Source organism: Nestor notabilis, unplaced genomic scaffold, assembly GCF_000696875.1.
Source record: "Nestor notabilis isolate BGI_N333 unplaced genomic scaffold, ASM69687v1 scaffold12177, whole genome shotgun sequence".
NCBI lineage: Eukaryota > Metazoa > Chordata > Aves > Psittaciformes > Psittacidae > Nestor > Nestor notabilis.
This window is the reverse complement of record NW_009935452.1, coordinates 66,626-81,038: the sequence shown is the minus strand read 5'-3', so window position 1 is coordinate 81,038 and position 14,413 is coordinate 66,626. Positions and strand designations below refer to the sequence as shown.

The following is a 14,413-nucleotide window of genomic DNA, read 5'->3' as shown; positions in this document are numbered from 1 at the left end:
TATAAAGAGATTATCCCAAAGTCAGGCATTTGGCTCAACAAGGGTTAGTAAAACCAGCCTCTTCCATGATGGTCAGGACAGAAGCTCTGCGTGCTTCAGGCCACATCCTCACTTCATGGCTGAGCCCCTGGTGATGGCTGAGGCTGTCCCCACCACTGAAGATGGACTTGGGCAGCCCAGTGCCCATCAAAGACAAGCAAGGGTTGAAGATTATACCCATGTGGTATCTGTGGGATCTCATGAGTGTTGCACAACTGGGACTACTGACTCTCAGGGGCTTGCTAAGAGAGTGATGAGAATCCCACTGATGCTACGGCGCCTACCTGCTCGCAAGTGCTGTCAGGGGGTTGGTTGCAAAACAGTTTCACTTCGTTTTCGGAAGGTTCTGGTGCTCCAGGAGGAATTTTAAGTTTGAGCTTTGCTCCATGCTTCATTTTTGAGGCCAGAAAAGATTTCACTCAAAGGAGGGGTTTTGCCTGCTAAGGCTTTCTCCTCCCTGCTCTCAGCAAGGACTAGTAGGTCTCTATTGACCTAAAAGTCTGTCTTGTCAGGACTATCCTCATTTGGAAAGATTTTGTGGATTAGGCAGGGGATTAGTAACACATGCATGAAGGACCCGTGGTTCTCAAACAAGCAGATTTAATTAGGCAAAGATTAAAGCACACTTCACTGACACCAACCTCTTTCACGATTCAAAGTGTCAAGTGATTTCAGAGAGTTTAATACACTTGGCAACCTTACTCATTTAAGCACTTCCAAAGTAGTCATCTGGAGGATTCAAGGCAGCTTAGACATTTATAGTGCCATAAAACCTTAGGCCATAAATTGCACATGATGAGGGTGTGTGACACCATCAGTATTTAGAGCCATTTAAAAAACCCCACCAACTTGTCTTGTATTTTCATCTAGGAAAAATATCCCTAGAAAATAAGTGCCATAAAACTAGATGGAAATTGCTCTTGCATTCCAGGCAGTCGGCAAGTGTTGGGGTAGATAAAACACGTGGTTCACAAACTCTGCCAAGCGACACAATCAACTCATGAAAGGTTTCAGAGCTCTTCCATGAGGCTTGTGAGATACCCAAGCTGGCCAAATGCTGTAAGCCTAGAGTGATGCCTTTCCCAACCTTTACAATTCCAGGCAGAACTGATTCCTTTTAGAAGAAAAATAAAGTAAGGAGATTAGTTTGGATAATCCAAGTCACTGCTCTTCTGTTCTCGCTCCTTGCATCTTCTACAAACATTATAGTTGGGCCCTGCTTGTGTTTTGCCTTCACCAGAGACCTGACCAACACAAACCCCCCAGTTTTACCCACAGCTCAGCCCCATCTGTATTTTCACAATGTGTTCCGACTTTCAGAAGTGTTTTCCTTTTACATCTCCAAAACAATTCTTTATGTAGGTTTAATGACAGCATTTATCATTGTCAGAGATTTAGGACCATTAGAAAAACCCTGTGAACTGCGAGCAATCAGAATTGTCATCATCTATGAGCTTCACCTGTGGAGATGGGAAAGGTCTTGCTCAAATCTCTTTCACACAGCTCAGCAGGAGAACAGGTCTCTGACCATAACATTACAACACCCTTTTGACACTGCTATGAATTTGCTTTTGGCAGCTCCAAACCAATCCTTTTCCATAAGGGAGGAGGAATATGTGCAGGAATGAGACGATCCCATGCAGCCAAGAACAGCCTGGACAATCTAAAGTGTCTACCTACCTTTTCCAGCCACGCAGCAGATCTCTGTACACCACATATACATATTAATCCCAATAATTCCAGTGAAGCCTCTGTGCTGAAACCTAATTCTTCTAAAACACTTGCTGCAGAGCTTCAGTTTTCCACCCCACTAAAGGCAGTGCTGGCAGCTCTGACATTAATCATGAAGAGCTGAGGCTCAGTTCTTAAGCTGGTCATGAATTTTGCAAGAGCTTTTTTAATCCCATCTTTGTTTTCCACGACACAGACAGGTGGGAAGGAAGAGCTTCACGGAGAAGGGGCCTTTGTAGAGGGTCAATAATGAATTGAATCGTTATGAAATGCACCAGGACTAACAGCAACACCCAACTCAGCGATGGGGATTCTGGCTCAGATAAGTCTCTCATTAAAACACTTGCAAGACCAATAGTAGGGTCTGCTGCTAAGAGAGCAGGGAGTAGAATCCTTTCCAACCCTAACTGTTCTATGATCCTCTGCAGAACCAGATAAAATCGCTTCATTGGCAGAGGGAAAGACACAACTCAGTTTCTTCAAGCAATGTGTGCACACACACACTCTGGACTGATGGGACGGTTTCAGTTTTGTAGACAGGGAAAGGCACAGAGAGATCAAGAAGAAACAAAAAGAAGGTATTGGCAAGTTGAAAAGAAAAGGTGTTGGAAAGAAGAAACCAAGTCAGGCAGGAGGAAGTTGGTGACTTGGAGCTCTGCTGAATAAACTGAAACTAAAAGTGCCCATCAGCTGACTCCAACATTGGACAACGTTCAAGGGCACGAGATAAACTGATGGCAGGGAAATGCATTGAGGGTTACTGAGTATGTCAAACCCACTCGAAGTTCAGAAAGTCCCTGAGCTGAATAAAACTCAGAGGAGCCACTTCAGGGGATGCTATATATATATATATATATATTTCCCAGACCTTTACACTTCTCCAAGCAGCTGCTTGTGGCCACGGCTGTTCCCCTTGTTGAGAGTGGTCTACACACTTGCATGATGAACAAGTTAGGAGAGCAAATCGCCTGTTTCATGAGGTTTATGCTGAAGAGTTCAACACTTGTGAGTCACCAGGTTATTCAAAAGCCATTCAAGGCACTTCTTCAGAGTCTAACCTGTTTTCTACCAAACTACTCTGAAAGGCAATTAAAGGGAGAAGAGTAGAAACAACCTTTTGCAACTGGAGAAGTAAAAATACATCTTTGTGTGCTCACTACTGCTACGGCCTAATCCCGCTGCAAAGAAGCCCTTATTCCACAGCTGGTTCCTATCTGCTGTAGGAAACACAGAGGAGAAGCACAGCTGTGCAGACACAAATACAGAGATGGTGCTATCTCCACCCTGGGTTATAGGAATAGCTTTGAGACAGAGCTGGTTGGGGGAATTCTGCTGGAGCTGTGTTCTGATGAAATATGCAGTTCCAGTCCAGCCGTCTGCAGAACGGGATGGGTCTGCCAGGGTTTACTTGGAAAGAAAGAGGAGGGGAGTGGGGGAGAAGTTGGATTGGCAAAATATCCCATGCTGATAGCCTTGAAATGAAGGTTTTCAGTTTAAACCACCTTTTTTCCCTGTAACTTTTTGCATTACAATAGAGAATATCAAAAGCTCCTACTGGAGCTGACTGCTTCTTTTGACTTCTCTGTTAGTAACTGACTTTTGTGGCAAGAGTAATTCTTTATTTGTGAGTATATCCCCCTGCATCCACATTGCTCCGGTGTCTCACACTGCAGGGATGTGCTTGCAGATGGAGTCTGTACGTGTGGAGGGAGCATAAGCAGAACCACTGGGGTTGTCTCTGCTCCCATCCTTCACGTGCATGAAGCAGAAAGAGCTGACACCAAGGCCAGAGTATGAAAACAAACCCTGCATGGACAGAAATGCACAGAGATACACAGGGTAACACGTGGATAAATCATCTCTGGTTATCAGCAACAGATGCCTGGGCTGAGGATGGGGCCTCACTGCCTGATAAAGGACAACCATTATCAGGAGCAGCGCTTCCAAGTCAGCCCTGGCAAACCTAAATTAGGGTAGAAGTGGCCTGAGGCTTCCCTACAAGGAGAAGCGGGGCTGTCCAGGGGACCAATTGGCCCATCAGTAAGTGGGTGCCCCTCGGGAGGTTCCTCACTTGCTCATCAGACGTGAGGCTGAAGGCCACACTTGATGATGAAGAGGCTCTGGGACCTTGGTGTGCAGGGAGGGTGCTGGCACCTCATCAGCTCAAGGGATTGGCTCCAGTGGTGGTTGTTGCCCTCCTAAAAAAAGCTTGGATATGGAATCCACCCAGCAAAGTTACATCCTCTGCACTCACTGGGGAAGGTCACAGAATCACCAACCAGGTTGGAAAAGACCTTTAAGCTCATCCAGCCCAACCATTCCCAGCACTGCCAAGGCCACCACTGACCCCTGGCACTGAGGCCTCGGCTCCACGGGCTGTGAACACTTGCAGGGACGGTGACTCCAGCCCTGCCCTGGGCAGCCTGTTCCAATGCCTGAGCACCCTCTGGGCAAGGAATTGTTCCTCAGCTCCAGCTAAACCTGCCCTGGGGCAGCTTGAGGCCATTTCCTCTTGTGCCATCCCTTGTTCCTTGGGAGCAGAGACCAGCCCCCTCCTGGCTCCATCCTCCTGTCAGGCAGTTGCAGAGAGCGATCAGGTCCCCCTGAGCCTTCTCTTCTCCCCACTAAACCCCCCAGGTCCCTCAGCAAGGTGCCTGCTCGCTGCCAGCTGAGCTTTGGGAACCACTGGCACAGGGCAAGTCCATCTTCTATCAGAAGCCCCTCAGTGGATGGTGTTGGTAAGTGGGATGAGCCCAGGTTTGCCCAGGTCAGTGAGGAGTTACCAGTAATGACATTAGTGGCTTTATGCCTCTGGAGAACAACAGAGGCACACGGGGACCTGCTGGGAAACAGGATCCGGCAGTTCAGCTACAGGGAAGGATGGAGATCTCTGGGTCTGTTCTTCTGCATATTAGTCCAGTGCTGAATTCACTTGAAAAGACAACAAATGCCTTCAGGGGATGAGGGGGTGGAAAGTTGGCAGCTTTTGCTCCCTAGAAAAAGGCATAATGAGAACCAGTGGCTGGAAGCTGATCCTGGGGAATTTCACATGTGAAACAGGGAGCACATTTAACTGGGTGAACAATTAAACATGGGAGCAAGTGATTTCTGAAGCTGTGGATGTTGGAACTGCATGAATCACTGTTTGCTCAGTTCAGCCAACAGGCCAGAAACACTGAGAAATCCCACATTTGGCTCAGCCTGAAGCAAATGAGACTTTTCCCCCCACTTCTTCCTGCTTCAGCAACACCGATGATTAATATTGAACAAAATATCTCCTCTTCCAGAGCCAAACCCTTTTGGTTCCATGGGGGCATCTTTAACAAAAGCAAACGATAGGCCTGAAGGGTGACCTGTTCAAGGCCAGGTTGGACGGGGTCTTGGGTGACATGGTCTAGTGGAAGGGGTCCCAGCCTGTGGCAGGGGATTGGAACTGGATGATCTCAAGGTCCTTTCCAACCCAAACCATTCTATCATTCTATGATTTAAATGCCATTCTCCAAAGCAACACCTTCTCTGTTCCTCAGCAGCCTGAAGAGTCAAGTGCTTGCCCAGAGCATGGCCATAGGTCAATTCTCCAATCTCAGGACTCATCCACCATCCTCATGGATAAGGATTTGCTGTGTAGAGGCAAACAGCAGCTGGTGCCAAACCACACGGGGGGGACAGCAGTAAGAAGACCAGGGACAGTGAGGAGGCAATATTTAGGGCATGGGAGAGGTAAGAAGGAGCAGCAGCAGCTGTGAGGCTGGCTATAAAAAGGCTGGGAGCTGCTGCAGCGGGTCCTCTGGGGGGTGGTCTCTGTTCTTCTTGTTGCTGCTGTTCTAAATATGTCTTGGGGCTGAGATCGTGGCAGGTTTGTCTCTGTCACCACCACACTGCAGCAATGCTCCTTTTGCTTTCCATTTCTCAAGAAAGACAGAAATCAGACCCCAAATTCTTTGTCTTGGGGTTTATCAAACCCTCATCATTTCAGGAATAAATGTTTCATGCTCTAAACTGCCTGAATTACCCATTTGCTCATTGAGGAACAGGGGCCATTTGGAAAGAGAAGATCTTGTCTGACCAGCAGGCTTGGTGCACACATTTTGGAAGGCTCTTGGTTTAGGCCAGGAATAAATAGCTTCTTGGGTGACATGGTCTAGTGTGAGGTGTCCCTGCCCATAGCAGGGGGTTGGAACTGGGTGATCTTAAGGTCCTTTCCAATCCAAACCATTCCATGATTCCAGGCTTCTCTCTACTCAGAGACCAGCTTCATTCCCAGCAGACACTTGGAGGCCACAACACTGTGAACAGTGTTTGCATGATGCTCTGTCTAACGAAAGAACCCTGCCTGACCCAATGATGGCTGAATTCCCCCACTCCCAAAACAGGCATAGCCATGTGCCCAACCTGCTTGGCTTGAATTCCCTAAATCCATGGCATAGCCTCAAGGGGACACAGGGTAACGCTCCCATCTGCCCTCAGAGGCAGAGGCTGGGCTGAACATGCCAGTGGAGGAGAGCTCTCGCACAGATACCATCCTCTTGCAGGTCAGCTCATGTCTCTGTCCCTCAAGGCTGAATGTCCCCAGGGCTCAGCAGGGTGAGCACCCACCATGCTGCAGGCTCGGGGTGTTCACACCACAAAGGGAAATAAAACTTCTCCAAGGAAATTCATGCTTTGGCTGAGGATGTTCCCACAAACAGGTTGGTACACACAGGACCTTGGGAGAGGGCTAGTTTTGCCTCAAGAAGACCTTGAGGTCAATTTAGAACGGGTTGATGAGGACTTGCACAAATGAGCTCTGAATATATTTCCTGCTCCAACGTCTGACCACCTTCCTGGTGAGTTGAAAGGTCTCTCCTTGTTGAGGATACCCTTTCCTCCTATGTCCTGTACTCGAAATCCAACCATTTGGGTGGTCTATGCTGGACTTGCTCCACTATACCAATGTCTATCTTGTACTGGGAAGCCCAAGCTGGCCCCAGTAAGCAAAGAGGGTCTCACCAGCGCTGAACAGAGGGAAAACTTCCTGCCCTTGGATTGCTGAGGCTTGTACTGCTACAGTTTGTAACATGGTTTTCTCCCCAAACCCGGAGCTGTCAACGTGTAGCAACTATGGCAGAGCCAAAGAAGGTCTGGGAACATTGTAATGGGACAATGAAGAGGGATATAAGGGAATTAGGAAATAAGTTACCACTAACTACTCTTGTCTACTTGCAGCTTGTAACCACACGGGTACTACTGAGACTACAGTGCAGATCCAGAGTAGTCTTAAAGATGAACCTACCCATTTGCTACCCTGTTGGAGTGACTCCAGAGGAGACCATGGAGCTGCTGCGAGGGCTGGAGCAGCTCTGCTCTGGAGCCAGGCTGAGAGAGCTGGGCTGGGGCAGCTGGAGAAGAGAAGGCTCCTGAAGGGGACACCTTAGAGCAGCTCCAGTGCCTAAAGGGGCTCCAGGAGACCTGGAGAGGGGCTTTGGACAAGGGATGGAGGGACAGGACAAGGGGAATGGCTTGAACCTGCCAGAGGGGAGATTGGGATGAGCTCTTGGGCAGAAGCTCTTCCCTGTGAGGGTGCTGAGGCGCTGGCACAGGGTGCCCAGAGAAGCTGTGGCTGCCCCATCCCTGGCCGTGTCCCAGGCCCGGTTGGACACAGGGGCTTGGAGCAACCTGCTCTAGTGGAAGGTTCCCTGCTCGGGGCAGGGGTTGGAGCGGGAGGAGCTGTAAGGTCCCTTCCAACACAAACCGGGCTGGGACTCTGTGATTTGCAGGATGGAGCCAAAACTGTCTCAGAATCCTTATGTCAGCTTTTGGCAGGGGCCCTGTAATGACCAGCAAAAAGGGCAAATGAGGGTCTGACCCTACACCTGAACATCCCAGAGATGCACAAGTAGCAGATTCCCATGAAGGTCACTGAGCGTATGGAACAAAGCCCAAAAATTGCAGGTTTGTACCTAAAAATAGACAAACTATTTTGTCTATTTTGTCTAGAGAGCGCATCAGTGCAATAATGATCAGGGGAAGATTGTTTCTGCTGGATCAAAACCATACTGGGGGGACACAAACTTCCACAGAGTTTCCTTCTTTTTAGCCAACCCCCAGATTTGGCATCTATTTCTCCACCACCACTTTTTTCCCCTCTTCCCCCCATTTGAGGCTCTTTGGAAAAGAAGAAATAAGCTCACACTGCACCCTAACCAAGTGTGTTTCATCACAGCAATCCCACCAGCTGGACCCTAAGAGATCCTTTTATCCCTTGTTTATTTCCCGGGATGCAAAGGAAAAGGAGCTCTGCTCCTTTAAGTTAGCAGAAAGCTGCTTTCTATTCAGGTGGAGTCCAGCCTTCCTGGGCTATAAAGTTGCAGGGAGAGGCAGGGCAGCAGCTGTTTGACTTAGATCTTAGTGAGCCTCCAGTCTCATCATGGTAAGAGCATGTCTTGTGTTTGTCTTGGTCTAAACTTAACATAGAGACTGTGTGTTTTCCAACGTGCTGAGTTAAACAGTTTGCTTTTCTTTTCCTTTTCCCCTTTTCCTTTAGCTTGGGAATGTTAATTCCAAACAGCTTTGTTGAATTGCTGGTTACCTGATGGGTTGTTGAGTCAACGTTTGCTCCTTATAAGGGAAAAGTGAGGGATATGCTTGGAGAAGAACTATTTAAATGGTCTCTCGCTGCTTTTCCACTCGGAGTTTGCAGGTCCTGAGGTGGGGGCTGGAAAGTTGGGAAGTTTCTGGCTCTTTAATGCAAGTTGGGGTTTACTCTTGCGGGGGGGAACCAGTGTATCTTAACACACAACTATGTGGTAAACTGGGGTTTAAGTTCTGACATTGCTGGCCTTTGTTTCCTGGTTTCCCAAAGTTTAACACTTCAGCTTTTGCTTTGCCACAGGGAACTGGTGCAACTTACACAGACCTTTAGGTTTTTTCCTTCCTTAGGAGTGAGCTGCCATGTTGCCTTTGTCTGCTACAAACCCTTGGGATTAGATGTTAAACTAATAAAGCCCCTTTCTCCTTCCAGGTTTTTAGTTGAATCTTGGGTCTAAAGAGTTTGCAGCAGTGAAACGGAGGTGGATTAATGTGGTTACTAAAAACCCTTCAACTCTGAGCAGTTCTGGCTGGTTCAGCTGAAACTTGTTGTAAAGAACAACATAACTTACACCTTATTGTGAATGCAAAGAGTAACTTGTTGGAAAATCTGTTGGAGTCCCTTTGCATGTTGTAAATGGAGGAAAACTTCAAAGTACTTCCCAGCAAGCCAGCGTTTGAACTTCTTCTTTTATCTGCCTTGGCTAGAAAACAGTTAAACATTTACATGGTATTCCCAATGGGAAAATCAGCTGGACAACAATAGGCTGCCTATAGCCAGAGCCTGTAAAATGCAGTTTGTCCTGATGTAAATGTTGGAGAACTGAGATCTCAAAAGAAATCCTTCTGGCATATCAAGGGGGTGGCAGGGTGGGGAGAAACCTGCAGGAAAAGCTGCTCTTTCTTCCTTCCAGCAGCCCCCTCTTTTCCTTCTTGGCTTTCCTCTCCTTTTGTTCCCATTCCTGTGCTCTGGGCTGAAAATTCCAGTGCTCCCTGGAAGCAGGTGCTGGGACTATGGAGCTGGGAGAGGATAGTGAGTGGAGCAGCTGTCCCAGCCCGTGCTGGAGAAGCACCCACAGCACTGACCCTTGCAAGCTGTGGCAAGGAGCTATTGCAACCATCTTACTGCGAGGGATGGGCAAATGGCAGCCAGCATTTCCCACATAGTGCAAATATCAACTGGGAGAGGGAGGACTTAAACACAGCCTCCACGCCCAGCAGGACGGGTGGTCCGGGCTCACACTGGGATTAAGATGTGGGTAAAGGGGGTTGGTGTCTCTCTGTGGTACCGGCAGTTGGTGTTTGGCTTTATGGTGGATGATCAGGGTGTGCAGTGGCCATCGAGGGCTAAGAAATGTCTTGGCATATCCATGCTTGGACTCTTAAGTGGAGAGAAGTTCATAGAGTAACTTGGATGGAAGGGACCTTCAAAGCTCATCCAGTCCAACCCCCTGCAATGAGCAGGGACATCTTCAACTAGACCAGGTTGCCCAGACCCACATCCAGCCTGGCCTTGAATTTCCCCAGGGATGGTGCATCCACCACCACTCTGTGCCAGTGTTTTACCTCCCTCAGTGTAAAGAATTTCCTCCCCTGTCCAGCCTGAATCTCCCTCTTTTAGTTTAAAACCATCACCCCTCATCCTATTGCAACAGGCCCTGCTGAAAGGTCTCTTCCCTGTTGTGCTGCACCCTTCTTCTGATGGCTGCTGCCACAAGTGGTTGGTGCCCAGGGCTGTCTAGCATTACTTGGAGACATTCAAGGGGCAGAGTCCTTCTGGCAGGATAGTTACGTGTGGGGCTGTGCACACACCGTGTCCTCTCAGCCCTGAGATAAGTGGGTTGTCAGTGGCATTTGCTATGCCCTACCCAACGTGGGCTACTTGGAACAGGGCTTATCTGTGGAGACCTCCAGCTCTGGGTAGAACAGGGTGGTGATAGGAAATGAGGTGAGACCTGAACCAAGCTGCCCATCAAAGCTGCAAATAGTGGGACTTGCCATCCACAGGTGGAATCACCAGCTCCCTTTCTTGGTGATCCCTTGGGAAGCAGCACTGCCCCATGCCAGGCATGGCAGTAATTGGGATTCTCTGCTTGGGATGGGAGCCTCTGTCATTGCTGCAGCACTGCTTTGATGTCGGGGTGGTGGAAACAGCAGAGATGCCAATTACCCAGGGAGCACACAACCATCAGAGAGTCTCCAGGAGACGCCAGAACCTTCAGTACTGCCCTGGAGTGAGTTAGAGGCTCCTGGAGGGTGACCTGGTTAAGTGAGGACTCGGAGCCTTTCCCTGGCTCTCATCCTGCCCTTGCTCTGGCCCTGGGCAACTGCTTGTTTCCTGCTGTGACTCCCAGCTTGGCTGGGGAATTCCCAAGCTTGGCTTCTCCCTGCTTAGTTCATAGGTTGTTTTGTTGGATGGAGGAGCCTGGAGCTGTTGTCTCTGATGTCCCATTGCTCTGGGACCTGGGGAACTGGTGGCTGCTCTGCTCCATGGCAGTGGAGCACTGAGCGAGGAGCCAGCACTGCTCAGCTGCTTCCTGCCTCAGTGGGAAGCCCATCACCTCCTTCCTTCCTCCCTCCCCCTCTGGGCTGGAAGAGCCCTTCCTAGGGATGCTGTGTGTGCAGATCCAGCTGCCCTGCAGACCATGGCTTGATCCTTGCTCCAACTCCCAGCGGTGGGAGGAAGCCGCCTGCTTCCCTCATCATCTCCAACATAGAACCACAGGGGTTAGTGCTAAGTCACAGGATGTCTGAAAACCACCTTAACTCTGTTTCCCATTCCAGAGGGAATGCATTTCCATCCACATCGGGCAGGCTGGCGTGCAGATGGGCAATGCCTGCTGGGAGCTGTACTGCCTTGAGCATGGGATCCAGGCGGATGGGACCATTCCTGGCCCCAAGCAGGTGAAACCTGTGGAACCAAAGTCTGAACAAGTGGATTCGTCTTTCGAGACCTTCTTCTGTGAGACAGCGTCTGGGAAGCACGTGCCCCGGGCAGTGTTCATAGACTTGGAGCCCACCGTGATAGGTAAGAGTGGGGCAACTGGTTGTCGTGGTGTCTTTAACTGTGACTCCTGACCCTTCTTACTTGGGGTTTGCGCTGCTCCTGTCACCCAGCAGCTCCCATTCCTCTGCTCTAGTAAAATGTCTCCAGCCATCAGGAGATAGAGTTTGTTTCTAAATGGACATGGGAGTGACAAACCTATTGCTCTTCCTACACTGACTTGCCTTTAGTTGGTCCCTCCTTTTAAGAGCTGTGCTGTCTTGAGCAGGATCTTCAGAGGTGTAAAGCACCATGGGTTTGTCAGCCTCAGTGGCTCTAGACTGAGTTACACCAGCACATGTGGCACATCTGGTTCTAATGCTACCTGTGAAGCATTTTTGGGCAGATGGGTGCAACACATTTCATAGAATCAGCTGGGTTGGAGAAGACCTTTAAGCTCATCCAGCCCAACCATTCCCAGCCCTGCCAAGGCCACCACTAACCCCTGGCACTAAGGCCTCGGCTACATGGGCTGTGAACACTTGCAGGGACGGTGACTCCAGCACTGCCCTGGGCAGCCTGAGCACCCTTTGGGTGAAGAAAGGGTGATCACGGCTCTGTGGAAGCTGGGTGTCTTGCTACTGCAAACTTTCTGCTTCTCTTTCCAGCCCCTTTAGCGATCTTTGGGTGTTTCATTCAGTTCTGGCATTTTGATTTAAAGCACCTTCCCAGAAACCAAATCCCCTTTTGCTCAAGGAACTGGTGGAAATGATTCCCAACCACCTGCATCCATCTACCTGCTTCTGCCCTCAAGGTTTCTCCTGAGTGTTTGCTCCTATCTTACATCTGGGACGTGTGACTCATTATTTCATCTAACAAAAGGAATGCAGACTTTTGGTTTGGTTCCACTTCATTTTTAGGCACCTTATTAAGGCACTGAGAACTTAGTGAGCCAGTAGAATATGAAAAGTGTCCAATATTAAGACCGAGTTAGTTTAAATATCCCCTGGAGGTGCCTCCAACCGCATTGACTGCATGGAACCTAGAGAAACTGCTCCTAACGCCTGTCTTCATAGGGTGCCCAAAGCTGGGTCAGATGCATCTAGCTGAGATGTTAACTCTGGAGGCACTCTGTTTCTTCTTCAGTACAACGTAGAGCAGAGGATGGAGGTGGTGCTTCCAGCCCAACCCCCCAGATGCTTTGCAACAAGCAGAAAAGCAGGAGGGTTGGAAGTAGATGATCTTAAGGTCCTTTCCAACCCAAACCTTTTGATGTGGTAACTGTAATCCCACAGTAATGTTGGGAATGCAGGCAGTGTCCTAAATCTTTAAACTAAATTACATTAGGCTCCCAAGGTAGCTGCTGGGTGAAGATGGAGGAGGTGTAATAGGACCTTGGTTGGGATTATCCTTACTCCTTCCATTACTCCCAGTCTGAAGTAACCATGCCATGACCACCTTCTCTCATGGGTTCCTGGTAGGTTTGCTGTGTGATTTACTGTCACAGAACCTGTAACTGTTGTGCTGCTCTTCATGACTGCTCCTTCTTGTGTAGATGAGATCAGGACTGGGACCTACCACGCGCTCTTCCACCCGGAGCAGCTCATCAGTGGCAAGGAAGATGCTGCCAACAACTATGCCCGTGGCCACTACACCATTGGCAAGGAGATTATAGACACAGTCCTCAGCAGAATTCGTAAGATGGTAAGAGAAAAGAGAGTCTTTTCATTAAAGTAACACTCCATGGACAACACAATTACACTTTGGGGTTGGGGTAAATGTCTTCAAAGAAGAAAACCCTTTATGTGAGCTCCAAGAGTGGCTGTTGCTGTAATTAGCTTTGGTGCTCAGTAAAGCAAGGGGCCATCTGAACCTGCTCTAAAAGCAACTGTCATTGCATATCATACGTGTATGAAGTTACACAACACTAGACCCAAGAGATAGAAGAGAAGGACTTTTGCCCACAGAGCAAACACACCCTGGTTGTGCAATGGGGATATTCATTCTAAATGGATAACTGGGAGCCAGGCTGGGAAGATCAAACTCCACATTTGATGTGAGTGAAGTGGGATTGTAGAATACTTGAATGTCTGTTGGTGAAATGTGTTCGAGATGTCTCCTAAGGGTCTAGGACCCTTCAATCCCCTCTCAGGTGCTGAGCTCTGCATTGAGCTGATAAGGGAGCAATTTGCCAAGAGTTCCCATCTGACCAGACAGAGCTACCTATGGTAGCACCATGGAAATGCTGCTCTTGATTAACACATGTATACTTCAGATGCTCAGCAGGGTGATGTACTGAGTGAATCCTCTCTAGGGACAGGGTGCACACTGGCCACTAAGTGATCTAAGCAGATCTATTGCTGTATTATTTGGGATAGTTATTCTAGTCCTTAATTGAGAGAGGTAACTACACATTGTTCTGCTGCAGGCTGACCAGTGCAGTGGCCTCCAAGGGTTCCTGGTGTTCCACAGCTTTGGAGGAGGCACAGGCTCTGGGTTCACCTCCCTCCTCATGGAGCGGCTCTCTGTGGAGTACAGCAAGAAGTCCAAGCTGGAGTTCTCTGTGTACCCAGCCCCGCAGGTCTCCGCAGCAGTGGTGGAGCCCTACAACTCCATCCTCACCACTCACACCACCCGGGAGCACTCGGACTGCTCCTTCATGGTGGACAATGAAGCCATCTACAACATCTGCAACCGCAACCTGGACATCGAGCGTCCCACCTACACCAACCTCAACAGGCTCATTGGGCAGATTGTCTCATCAGTCACCGCCTCCTTAAGGTTTAATGGTGCCCTCAACGTTGACCTGATTGAGTTCCAGACCAACCTGGTGCCCTACCCGCGGATACACTTCCCCCTCACCACCTATGCGCCCATCATCTCGGCAGAGAAAGCCTACCACGAGCAGCTCTCGGTGCCAGAGATCACCAACGCTTGCTTTGAGTTCTCCAACCAGATGGTGAAGTGTGACCCGCGCCGGGGCAAGTACATGGCGTGCTGCCTGCTGTACCGGGGCGACGTGGTGCCCAAGGACGTCAACGCGGCCATTGCGGCCATCAAAACGCGCCGCTCCATCCAGTTTGTGGACTCGTG

General features: G+C 49.3%; 1 protein-coding gene across 1 annotated transcript in view; it reads left to right on the top strand.

Moving 5' to 3' along the window:
- The first annotated feature begins 8,125 nt into the window (after positions 1–8,125).
- Positions 8,126–14,413, top strand: part of TUBAL3 (tubulin, alpha-like 3) — a 7,025-nt gene continuing 737 nt past the window's right edge. The window contains exons 1-4 of the mRNA XM_010017867.1: positions 8,126–8,179; positions 11,122–11,365; positions 12,876–13,024; positions 13,749–14,411. Coding sequence (XP_010016169.1) covers positions 8,177–8,179; positions 11,122–11,365; positions 12,876–13,024; positions 13,749–14,411 — 1,059 coding nt within the window. The 5' untranslated portion in view covers positions 8,126–8,176. The remainder of the gene's footprint in view (positions 8,180–11,121; positions 11,366–12,875; positions 13,025–13,748; positions 14,412–14,413) is intronic.